This window comes from Carassius gibelio, chromosome B1 (assembly GCF_023724105.1).
Source record: "Carassius gibelio isolate Cgi1373 ecotype wild population from Czech Republic chromosome B1, carGib1.2-hapl.c, whole genome shotgun sequence".
In the NCBI taxonomy this organism is placed as follows: Eukaryota; Metazoa; Chordata; class Actinopteri; order Cypriniformes; family Cyprinidae; genus Carassius; species Carassius gibelio.
In genome coordinates, this window is record NC_068396.1 from 34458956 (window position 1) to 34472150 (window position 13195).

Here is a 13195-nt window from a genome sequence, read left to right on the forward strand (position 1 = left end):
TAAAAACAAAACAAAAAATAAAAATAGAATAGCTACGGCACCTTACCAGTTCAAGTTAATATTATTATTATTTTTTTGTTGTTGTTGCTAAATCACTTAAAATAATATTTTTAGAACTGGATAAATTTACTTTTGATTTAACAACCAATACACATGCAAACATTTTATTTTGACAAGCCAAAAACAGTTTTTAAAGTAAATGGGTGCTTTCCATTTCCCCCATGTTTTTCTCCTTATCACAGTCTGGCAGAAATCATGGGTGTTTTCCAAAATACATCATCACATGGCAGTAAAAGTGTACAGCTGCCAAGATACAGGGGGTGGGTCAGCTTACCCCACTCTCCATAACCTCCAATGATGATGAATAAGAAGCAGGCTCAGAGACAAATACTATCCACTTTAAAACCATTAAAACCATTTAAAAAATGTTTTTCTTTTTTTCTGTAGTTTGTTTTGGGACATATTGCATTGGTTTTAACAACTAAGCCACCAATAGAAGGTGACTACAGGAACCAATACAGTTTCCATTAAAACCAATACATGTCCAAATGTAAACAGTTAAACCATTACAAATTTTGTAATGGTGTCTATTTTATTTTATTTTTTTATGTCAGCATGAATCTCCTAACACTGAATCTGAGCTATAAGCACAAAACGTGACAGAGAGTGAACGTGATTCATCATGTACAAAGATTTATTGAGGAAAACCAGTAACTCTGTTTTGTCACACTGTGCAGATGTTACATTAAAGAGACATTTTCACCTGATCTGATGCCTACATCATGTAGGTTCAGAAATATGAATACTGCTTGTTATTTATTTTGACCTTAATAAAACCACATTTTTAGGTTACATGAAAAGAAAAAATTCAAAACAGGAAAAGAAAACTACAGTATAAAGTTTAACATGCCAAGGTAGCAACAACAACAAAAAAAAAACACCTTATGTCATTCTGTGCTTTTAATCATCACAAAAGAAGGGAAACAAATTCACCTTCCTAGAGAAAAATATGGATCTCTCTTTGCACAAGTCATAAGATGCATGCTCACACACACACACACACACACACACACACACGCACACACACACACACAAACTAACACTCTTATTTCAAACATGGTGTTGTGTAATACTTAAATCCTTATACTGCAACTTGGGAAAATATATTTGCTCAATGTTTAGCTGTACACCAGCATTTAAAAAGGTAAAAGCAAAAAGCAACACTGAAGGCATCAAAACTTTCTAATATTTGTAAGTTATGTAAGAAAAATAGGAAAAATCTAAGTTTCTTACTGCTTGAAAATATAGACAATTTGTTTTTGACAGCTCAGTTGTTTCCACATCAGATTATTTAAACTGACACAGAGACAATGAGGATTTAAACACCCTGAACCCAGCATACAGAGGTTCGGTGAATGTGGTGTTGAATGTGTGTAAGTGTGTAAGTGTGTGTGTGTCAGAGACGCTGAAGTATGACAGAGTGCCAGCCGACTCATCCACATACACTCCTACTCTATTAGAGGATGAAGGGGCTGGTATATCAGTTTTCTTATTATCATGCCAGGCAGAATATCTGTTTTCAGTGCAGTACAGACTCCAGGATTTGTCATTGTATCCAAACCAAGATTCACTTCCTCCTTTCCTGTTGATTCCTTTATATGTTACTGCTATATAAGCCCATCCGCTCCATTCAACCTCCCAGTAACAGCGTCCAGTCAAACTGTCTTGACTCAGAACCTGCTCATGCTGCTCAAATCTCTCTTCATGAACAGGATACTGCTGATGATCTTGGACGTGTTTTGCCTTTCTGTTCCCTTCAGACAGGACGAGTTGAGTGTGTGCTGTGTTTGGATCCAGTGTGAGATCACAGGCATCTGAACACAAGAAGAGACATCACAAGTACATTAAGGACAGTCTCGAGCTCTGAGTGTGTGTGTGTGTGTTCTGGCATATATGACTGATATAATGACAAATTTGATAACACAGGTATTTCAATGTAAACATGGTTTATGATCTCTCTCTGTAAACCAAAGCCCCTTTCACACTGCCATTCCGGCAAATACAGGGGTAAAGTGTTCCTGTAATTGTTCCCTGGTCGCTAGATTTGGCACTTTCACACTGCCAGTGATGACCCGGTATATGTGCGTGCTTTCACACACAACCCTTGAAGATCCCGTAACGACACGTGACATCAGCGCGTGACGTGTAATGTACGAGTCGACAAAGCTTGGCACGTTATACTTTAACTGAAGCAAGCAAACGATCTCTGCGTCAGCGCGGAAAGTGAGGAACTAACTGATCTCTGCTTCATTACAGTTTGCACATATGTTTTCGTCGCGAATGTTGATCTTCCTTCAAAACAACCGGTAAAAAAGTCGCGCGATAACGCGCGTCATCACTTCGATACCGAATTAGATCTGGCTTTTGTTCACACAGCGCTCGTTCCGGATCGATTACCGCAATGTTACTATGTCCCCGACCCGGGTTCGATTCGGTAATCAATTCCGGGACGTGGTTGCTTTCACACAGAAGGCGACCAGGCAATGTTACGGGAATATTGCGGGTCCGACGTGCAGTGTGAAAGGGGCTCAAATGGGTTTAAACATACTAAACAGCCTTTATTTAAAAATAAAAAAAATACAGAACATTTTTTATGAGGTGTAGGCGGAGGGTAAGGAGATAGAAAATACAGTTTGTACAGTTCAAAAACCATTACACAGGCGGAGAGTCCCTACAAGCCACATGTAAGAGAGAAAAAATACCTACATTTTCTCAGTCCCGGGATGATTCTCAAAGGGTTTCCATGGTCAAAACTAAACAGAGACAAATATAAGCCACTGATGAATAATGTATGATGATTTGAAGTTTGCAAGAATGCGCAAAAAAATCAGTGAGCATTTTAAAATCAGTGAATACAGATTTATTTTTGTTGTTGTTGTTTTTTTTTTTAACAAAGGATTCAAACAGAGAAAACAGGAGGCAAATTCAGGTTTCTGCTAAAAAAAGTGAAGGTCAAGCAAAATGACAGATTTCACGAAGAAACAGAAAAAAGCATATTAAATCCAGAACTGTGGCAAAATCTCCAAAATGCTGGAACAAACTACCTTAAAAGAATTTTCGCTTTGTGATAGTTAAGCTTTGTTTGCAGATTGCATGAAAATAAAAGTCATACTTGTTGCAATATTCTCAGCAACTCATCTCATAAAACAGCGTTTATTTTGTAAATTGTAATATCCAAACATAGCTCATTCCAAAATAAAGTTTTACTGGTTAACACATTGAAGGTTAGTGAACAGACTGTCAATTCAAAAAGTATTCCGCTGTTTCTGTACTGAACTAAGCTTATTAAAGCCTCTCCTCAATTGAAGCCAAAAAAGCTGACCTGTTCTCACTCCCAAGACAATAATGATAACAAAACCCATGCCCAAAATATCATGCCATTATTACAGATTATGCTGAAATTGCTATGCACATTTTAAGTTAGTGTTAAAAAAGGAAAAAGAAAGTGTGATTACTATAAATGCAGAAAGTTTTGCAACTTTGTGGAAAATACATGTTAGATCTTGAGTAATCTTGAGTAAAACCCACTCTCTACTCCACATACTTGAGCATCTGCAGTGAGGAGTTTGGATCCTCTAGTTTGTGTTTGAGTAGCTGGACTCCTGATGGTCCTGGGTGATTATAGCTCAGATCCAGCTCTTTCAGATGTGAGGGGTTTGAACTCAGAGCTGAAGACAAATAACCACAGCCTTCCTCTGTCACCATACAGCCAGACAACCTATAGACACACATCAATAGGAAACAGGGGATGACTTTAATGTTAGTATGGAACCTTAATCTGTAAATATCATGACTCCTCATGTAAATGACTTAACGTGAGACTCGAACCTCAGTATCTCCAGCTGACAGTTTGTACTCTTCAGTGCCTCAGAGAGCAGCTTCACTCCTGAGTCCTGCAGGTCATTGTTGCTCAGATCCAGCTCTCTCAGGACACAGTTTGAGGATTGGAGTGCTGATGATACAATTTCACAATCCTGAGCAGTCACGTTACAGCCAGCAATACTGAAAGACACAAAAAATAATGTCTTTAATTCTGTAATTGCTATTTAAATAATATCAGTGTCTTCTACTAGAAAGTTTAAAAAGAACAGAATAAACTCAAGGTGTACAGCATCAACTAGTATAACAACACAAACTATAATTCCATTGAGGAAAGAATTTACTGTAAGACTTGATTCAACACTCACAGAGCTTTCCTGCAGTTTCTCACAGCTGGTATCAGTCTTCTTCTCCCTTCGTCTGATGTGTTGTATTTCATTGGAACAAGCTCATCTAGTTGCTCCTCTGACATCTGAAGCATGTAGGTGATTGTTGAGCAGTGAGCAGGAGAGAGTTTCTTCTCTGAGTGTTTGTCTGATTTCACAAACTCCTGAATCTCTCTGGACAGAGTCTGATCTTTCACTTCCAGCAGACAGAGGAACAGATTGATGGATCTTTCAGTGGAGAGTTCATGTCCATCTTTAATCATCTCTTTAATGTACTGTGTGGTTCTCCTGATGCTCTCTGAGCTGTTCTCTGTGTGTGTCAGTAGATCCTGTAAGAGTCTCTGATTTGACTCCAGTGAGACGCCCAGCAGGAACCGCAGGAACAGATCCAGATGTCCATTCTCACTCTCTAGAGCTTTATCTACTGCACATTTAAGCAAATTTTGTAATGAAGCAAAATTCCTCAATCCTTCCATAGTTGTACTCACATAATAGTAAAACACATGGAAAGCAGCGAGAAACTCCTGAACGCTCAGATGAATGAAGTTGTAGACTTTACTCTGATGAATCACAGATTCCACATTAAAGATCTCAGTGCAAATCCCAGAATACACTGAGGCATCAGTGACGTCTATGCCGCTCTCAATCAGGTCCTCCTCATAGAACATCACATTACCCTTCATCAGCTGTTTGAAAGCCACTTCAGCAAGTTTCACAATCACTTCTCTGTTGGACTGCAGGAGTTTCTCTGGATCTCTCTCTTCATACTTCTGCTTCCTCATGTTGATCTGAATCAGCAGGAAGTGGATGAACATTTCAGTCAGAGTTTGAGGGATTTCTGCTCTCAGATCTTCTTCCAGGAGCTTCTGAAGCACAGTGGATGAGATCCAGCAGAAGATGGGGATGTGGCACATGATGTGGAGGCTTCTTGACCTTCTGATGTGTGAGATGATTCTGCTGGCTTGATGCTCATCACTGATTCTCTTCCTGAAATATTCCTCCTTCTGAGGCTCAGTGAATCCCTGAATTTCTGTCAGACGGTGGATGTATTTGGAGGGGATCTGATTGGCTGCTGCTGGTCTGGAGGTGATCCAGATGAGAGCAGAGGGAAGCAGCTCTCCTTTCATGAGCTTTGACATCAACACAGCCACTGATGAAGTCTCAGTCACATCACAAACTTTCTGAGCGTCTGAAAACATCAGTGTAATTCTGCTTTCATCCAGACCATCAAAGATGAACACAACTTTACACTCCTCATAAATCTGTGAGTCCAGATCTTGAAGTTCAGGATGAAAGTCCAGCAGAAGTCTGTGAAGACTGTACTGATGATCTTGGATCAAGTTCAGCTCTCGAAATGGAAGCACAAACATGAAATCTACATCCTGATTGGCTTTTCCCTCGGCCCAGTCCAGGATGAACTTCTGCACAGAGACGGTTTTTCCGATTCCAGCGATGCCTTTAGTAAGAACAGTCTTGATCTGATCTTTCTGCTCAGATCCTGCTTCAGCGGAGGCTTTAAAGATGTCATTGCAGTCGATTGGAGTGTCTTGTGAGTGTTGTGTTCTGGCTGTTTTCTCCATCTGTAAAACCTCATGTTCTTCATTTACTCCTTCACTCTCTCCCTCTATGATGAAGAGCTGTGTGTAGATCCTGTTCAAGGGGGTTTCATTCTCCTGGAGTTTCATTCCCTCAAATAATCTCTCATACTTGATCTTCATGCTGGTTTTGTGTTGGTCTTTGACTCTCTGCAGGTCTACAGTTTCAAGTGTGTGTTTCTGTAGGTGTGCTTCAGTTCTTTCCTGCCTGTAGTGAGATCCCGAAAAAAGAAAAAGTCAATTATTGTCATTGCAAAAAGTCATTGGAGTCTTTGAAGACCACAAGACATATATCAATCATTTTAATAAGTATAGCAGTTAGGGGGAGTAATGCAAGAACAACATCTCGATACTAACCAAGTATAAGAGGTCACTGTTTCATCACAGAAACTTAGGGGTTGCAAAAAGGATCTGTTACTCTTCACAGATACACCACTGGGTTCTTCTCTGTCCCTTCCTCCTGCTGATACTTACAAAAGACAAAAAAAAAAAAAAAAATCATTTTGCACATTCTTATTACACATACTTTCCACTGTCGCCTTTTAGCTTGCTTGTTTAGGGACACTTGATATTTGGCAATACTATTCACTTAACTGCACAGACACTGATGGATGAGAATTAAACTGAGTTGAGCTGGATGATGACATCACTGTTTTCTCCAGAAATGCTTTATATATTGGCTGAACAGAACTTAACTAACTTAACTAACAGTGAAGTTATTTTACCTGAATAATGACTGATTACTTTTGCATTTTTAGAGCTGCTGTAAAGTAGAATTGTATTTTGTTTGCATCATTAAATAACTAATTTCTTGTCTATATCTGCAAAGCTGCTTCAAACAAACTATCTGTATTGTATACAACAATATTACAATTATATATTTGTTAGAATTACATTTTTTCCCCCAAAACAATTTACAAATAAGGAGTACAAAATAATAATAATAATAATTGATATGAGAAATTATGTAATATAAAGATCAAGATTATTCAGAAAAGTACAGACAAGAATAGAGATGCATATAAGAAAAAAATACAGAGAAAACATAAAAGCATCTGACAAATGCACATGTGGCAAGTAAATTACCTGGGGTCAGAGGTCACTGTTCCACCACTTAATTCTGGGGGTTGCATCAGGGATCTGCTGCTCTTCATAGACACAATACTGGGTTTTATAGACTCTGGTCTCTGTTTTGTCCTCCTGGTGACACTGACAAAAGTTTAATTAATTGACAAACAAAAACAAATTTTAGATCTATATGCTGTTTATCAATCCCCATGTCTCAAGTTCTGGCAGTAACTAGCTCTTGTCCATAATCTGAATGAAACCTTGATTTATGTTTAAAGAAAAGAGAAGTCATGGTTTATTTGGACATTATTAGATTTTGGATTCATGTCCGTAAATTAATTCATACTGCAGACTTGAACTGTAATGTTTATAATATTTCTCAATCAGTATAAGCGATGTATAGCAAATGTAGGCTACCACACTGCTGACCGGGTAACACAAAATATATTTCTTTATGTAATTATGCAGTAAAATGTTACATGCGATATGGAATTATTAGAAGAAACTGTACCATGCATTATCTTGTTTGGATGGACAATATAACAGCTTGGACAGTATAAATAACTTGTAAATCACCTGCCACAGATTAATTACAATAAGCTTTGTTATTTGCTACTTTTAATGAGACAGATAATATCCACTTTCAAATCTGTCAATTTTATCACGAAATACAAACTAAAAATGTTTAAATACTTTTTAAAGTGACATTCAATGTTACGTTTGCTGTACATAAACTCACAGTCAGCTGGGCAATAGTTGCGCCTGTTCATAGTTTTAGTTGTAAATATTTATTGCAAAGCTGGACGTAGCTAAGACCAGTGTACATTTTTTTCCTCTCAGTTGAGAAGAAAGTGCTCACAGAAGAACAGAAGTAGGCAGGATTGCATCCCAGCATGACAGAAAATGATTCAGGAAAATTATTTTGTGTCTCTCTGGTGGTAATATGAGATGCCGTTCACCTCATAGACAGCACATAGTGTTGGCCCAGATCCGGCCCACATCTGGCCTGTGTGAAATCCATGTCGGCCAGATGTGGCCAGGATTTGGGAAACTGTCTGGGAAACCAACCGCAGGCTTCTAGGATGCACTGCGAATAACTTTGAATAAAAGCATCTGACAAATGCTAAAACGGCTAATGTCTTACCTGGGCTCAGTGGTCCCTGCTTCATCATCAGATGTAGTGGGGAGATTCTCCATCTGTTGATCACAGCTGAACTCAGGAGACGGAGAACTCATTTTAGAGGTTGTGTCCTTAACCAGACAAAAGAAAGTAAATAGACAAACACACTGAGAAAAAAGAAACACTGATCAGTAGCTTTGGATAACAAGTTTTATGCAGGATTATGAAGTGCTGATTTTTATTCTTCAGTAGAGCAGGAAAGATTTTTAACTTAAACCAAGCAGCTTTTTAGTTAAAACGGCAGCCGCTGAATTATTCATTCTAGCAAAAAATCTTCTTTACTGTAATGTTATTACTGAGGGAAATCACTTATATCTTGGATGGCATGAGTGTGAGTAAATCTAAAACTATATTCTCTTCTGAAATAATGGTTATGCCTCTGAATTTGCTGATGGGATTCTGTAACTACAAATTACCTGAAAAGCATGCACACCATATACGGTGAATTGTATAAAATTTCTATAATTCTATATTTAATTCCATATTTTAAAGCATGTGGAGAATAATGATGAATCGCTTTGTTTTCGTGCACTCAGTTTTTGCGAATCCTGTGCAAAATTGACATAAACGTTACGGGAAAACCCCCAAACGAAGAACAAGGACGAAATTTTGTTCAACCAGAAACATAAAATCCCAGTTAATTCACTTTAGCAAATACTTTCAGTAACGGTTTTTTTTTTTTTTTTTTTTTTTTTTTTTTTTTTGAGGAGGAAGAGGAGGAAGCGGAGTTGATAGAGTAGAACAGTTGCTCTGAACGCTTTAGAAAGCGTTGTAGCCTAAGGGAAGTGTATTGTCTGCAACAATTAGGATTCACAGTAAAATATTTATGGCTCTCGCACTCCTCTGTCTCTGTTCTTCCGATCTTCGTCCTCTTTAATAGTCAAAGTTGGTAATCAAAATATTTCAGCTACGCACTTCAGTTGTCTAACGTACGTGTCGAACTGTTATACTGTGGAATGATCGAGGTCTTAAATCCAGTGTAAAGAACGGCAACACACAAACAGCAGCTCAGTGAAGGAGACATACAAGCTTAGGTTACATGGTAAATTCTTAATAAATAAATAAATAAATAACTTACCACAAAAAAGGAGATTTAAAGAAGTGACCGCTTTAAAACCTTGAAATTGCGTGTCCTCGTTTCACCCTCCTTTACTTTCGTTTCTAGTTAGTCACGTGTTCCTTCGCAGTAGATCTAAACACTCTCGCGCTCCTCTAGTGGCGCAGAGCATCATCACACTCAAGTGAGATCACTCTAGAGCAGCTGTGATGTAGGTGACAGCCCTACTGAACAAAAAACCCTTTAAACCATCACAGAAAATGTAATTGCTTTCCACTACTAATACCATTCATTTTTAACCATTAAAACCATCATAAAAAAAAAAAAAAAATTGTTCGGTGTGTTTTGGGACATATTCCTTTAGGATTTATTGTTTTTAACAATTAAGCCATACATAGAAGATGAGAACCACAGGAACCAATACAGTTTCCATTAAAACCAATACAAGTCCAATTATAAACAGTAAAACCATTACACATTTTGTAATGGTTTCTATTGTTTTGTTTTTTTTTTTCAGTAGGGAGTGCACACAGTCTGAATGAAAATTAAACTCAACTCAAAAACTAAAGATCTAGAAAATGTTATGTCATCTGATGAAGGAATAACCTTTTATTGACATTCACCACACCATTACGCTACAAACACCACCAGAAACATGACATATAATATTTAACATGTAAAAGATAATCCATGGTTACCTGTGAATTAAACGATTGTATTGCATGACATGGAGGCAAAGATGAGAAACCAGAACTTATAATGGTGAAGACAGATGGTGTGACATCGATCACAACTGTGAAAAGATACATTTTACTGGTACAACTTAATGTAGTCTGGTAGAATGAATCAATTTATTTTGATTTGAATAAAAACACATTTTAGTTTACCTGACAAAAATGTTTTTACAAAACCCAAACACAGGAAAAAAGAAACACACACACATATGTATAGACACTTTCATAAGGCGCAGGCTCCTGGCCCTATCTTCCAGTCTGTGTTTGTTTATTAGACAGGCTGTGGCGCTGTCTAGAAAAACTGAAGTTGGACTTAGGTGGTTGTGCTGTCAGATGTGTTTGCCCATACTCTTTTTTTATTTGTGGCGCTCACAGTATCAGTGATTTTCCAAAAGGCTTCGTTGATTAAACATGAGCACGTACTGCATGTTTAAAAATCAAAATGAGGCGCGGGTGATTTTATATCACTGCATTTCTGAAAGAAGACTATCTTCAATTAGTCTATTAAATTTTTTATATAATTTTCATTTCCTCTTTCATGTTATATGCCTGATAAAGCAGCGTTTGTGAGCTCAGCGCTGTTTTGTGTATAGTAGTTACTGTTTCACCGGCTTTAAAGTACTTCCTGCTGGCAGAGAATGAATTTGCATGTACAGTAAATCAGATTTATACAGCAAACATATTTAGTTTGTTATCAAAAATAATCTACTCAAGAGGGACTACTTAGCTGTTGTTATTGATTCTATTTGGAAGTCTACCGGAAGTTAAGTTAGGACCACAAATGCGTGCATGAGCAGTAATGTTTGTTTATGTTGTTGCCACTGAAATCATCTATATACAGAACAGTGTAAGCTGTGACAAATGCCAAGGTAGCAACAAAACTAAATCAAACAAACAGATAAAACATAATTTCAGTGTTGTACTAGAAGATTATCTTTTTTATATCGTGGTAATTTCAATCAGTAAAAGGTGATTTAATATGAATAGTACAATAGTGTACATTGTACAGGAATATAAAACAGTGAAATAACAGTTCCTGACAATCCAGTGCAATGAAACTGAGTCTATGGATCCTGAGAAACAGTGACATCATCTTCAGTAGCTTTTATAAGAACACACTAAATTAATGCATTAATTAAAGAGTCCAGCAGAGCTAAAAATGCTTCTATAGACCTTCACATTGACTCACTGAAGTCTCTCACACACAGCAGATGATAGCTTACAATGAAAAGGTGAAAAAAAAAAATCCATGTGACAAACAGGATTCAAATATGAAGATTCAAATGTTTCAACAGGTGTTTCTTATGAACACACTGGTTTAAACTGCAAACTGCAGTTTGTTATTCTTCTTTTTATTTCCCTACAGCAGATAATGAACCAGAAAAGTCTTGCACATTCACAGAAAACGGCTCAATTTCGCATTGAATAATATTTATACCTGGCAATACAAGTTATCTTACAATGTGATTATATGTTATAATGTAACTAGTCAACTACTTATCTGACAATGAAATAATTACAATTCCAAACTCGCAATTATTTATTTATTTATTTTATGAAAAATGTATTTTTTTATGAAATGTAATAGACACTCCTAGCTATTAAATTTGTGGTTTCTCACAAGAGGTTGTTTCATTGGACAGAGAAACACCGAAGAATCACGATAAACCAGAAACCCAGCGTAAAGGGGTTCAGTGAATGTGGTGTTGAACGTGTGTAAGTGTGTAAGTGTGTGTGTGTCTGTTAGAGACACTGTAGAAGGACAGAGTGCCAGCCGACACGTCCAGATACACTCCTACTCTTGTAGATGGTGAAGGGCGAGGAATGTTTGTGCTCTTATTATTGTGCCAGACAGAGTAAATTGTATCACAACAGTAAATATTCCAGGACTTTTCATTGAATCCAAATCGACAGTCACTCCCACCTTTCCTGTTGATTCCTTTGTATGCCACTGCTACATGACCCCAGCCGGTCCATTCAACCTCCCAGTAACAGCGTCCAGTCAAACTCTCTCGACTCAGAACCTGCTCACAGTTCTCAAACCTGTCTGGATGATCAGGATGTGGCTGATTCTCTCTCTCACACTTTGTTTTCTTGTTCCCTGCAGACAGAGAGAGACGAGTGTGTGCTGTGTTTGGATCAAGTGTGAGATCACATGCATCTGGGAAAAACATAAAAGAAAGAAAGATTAGAACATCTATGGTTTTATTAAATATTCATTGGTGTATTTGTGTGTGCATAAGGACTTACATTTTCGCAGCCCTTGTGTGATCCTGAAATCTCCTCCATGGTCCAATCTGAAAAAAGACAATGAAAAAAAAATAAGTACATACAGAACCAAATAATAAGGGAGAATCAATTCTGCATTTGAACCTTACAGAGTACAACAAAGTGTTAAATGGATTATGTCATAAGAAACCAAATTTGCCTTGATCACATCATTACACCATTAAAACATCTTGCAAATCTCAAAAGCTCAATATGTCTTCCTCAGCACAAAATGAGTTTTGTCCAACAACCAGGTTTGGCTCACAAGTCATAGGGTACCAAACGTGTTTGAGGAGAAAAGGAGCAGACTTTATGGAAGTGATAAACATATTTGTTCATCCATTTTAGACATATCTGCATCTCGGCACAGCCTTCCAAAACACCCCAGTTCAGAGAATTTGACTGCACATTGTTTTCTAAATGAGGACCAATGTAATGCAGGGTTCGTGAAGAAACTTTTGTTGACAAATTAAGCTGTGCTAGCTGTGCAGCTGATTTCACCAAAGGAACCAAGTCATTCCATTTAATTAGTCGTTTAATTATCTCATTAACTTTAACTCTTTGAGGACTTGGGATTTGACTCCAGACTTAATTGTGACTTGAAAGAAATGACTTGGTCCCATTTCTGCTGAAAAACTGCTAATTAACAAATCCAGGTGATTGTAACAAAATACTTAGGATGACTTTTATTTTCTGAACCTACAACTTGCACCTCTGCTACAGAGCTACTGTTTTAATGTGGATGGGTCCCGGGCTCTGGTAAAAGAGGAGTTAGTAAGTAGCACACGTATCTACAAGAAATGGTAAAGATTTATTATTATCAAAAGTCAAAACAACAACAACAAACCTTTATGGGCTGTTATTAAATGAAACGTAACCTTTTTTTATCCTCCAGATGTTTCATTTTTGCCCCATTCAAAATACACACACTTGCGTACTTGGCCACTTGAAAGCACATGAAAGTGAAAGTCGTGACATTTGCCAAGTATGGTAACCCATACACTGAAAAAAGTAATAAGTAAATTTAC

The 13195-nt window shown here is 37.5% G+C and overlaps 1 protein-coding gene and 1 pseudogene across 2 annotated transcripts; both read right to left on the reverse strand.

Annotated features, from left to right (window-relative positions):
- Positions 1-673: 673 nt before the first annotated feature.
- Positions 674-7069, reverse strand: LOC127949417 (protein NLRC3). 2 transcript variants are annotated; one of them, XM_052546654.1, is made up of 7 exons: positions 6947-7069; positions 6218-6329; positions 4248-6068; positions 3889-4062; positions 3605-3778; positions 2767-2813; positions 674-1874 (listed from the first exon to the last, which is right to left on the reverse strand). In XM_052546654.1, exons 3-7 carry the CDS (start codon positions 5981-5983, stop codon positions 1348-1350), a joined length of 2658 nt encoding a protein of 885 aa, XP_052402614.1. In that variant the 5' UTR covers positions 5984-6068; positions 6218-6329; positions 6947-7069; the 3' UTR covers positions 674-1347. The 2 variants fall into 2 exon arrangements, with proteins under 2 accessions (XP_052402614.1, XP_052402615.1); XM_052546655.1 differs by lacking the exon at positions 2767-2813 and having other exon boundaries at positions 1731-1874.
- Positions 7070-9475: 2406 nt separating this feature from the next.
- LOC127949548 (stonustoxin subunit beta-like) lies at positions 9476-12171 on the reverse strand (annotated as a pseudogene).
- Between the last annotated feature and the right edge of the window lie 1024 nt (positions 12172-13195).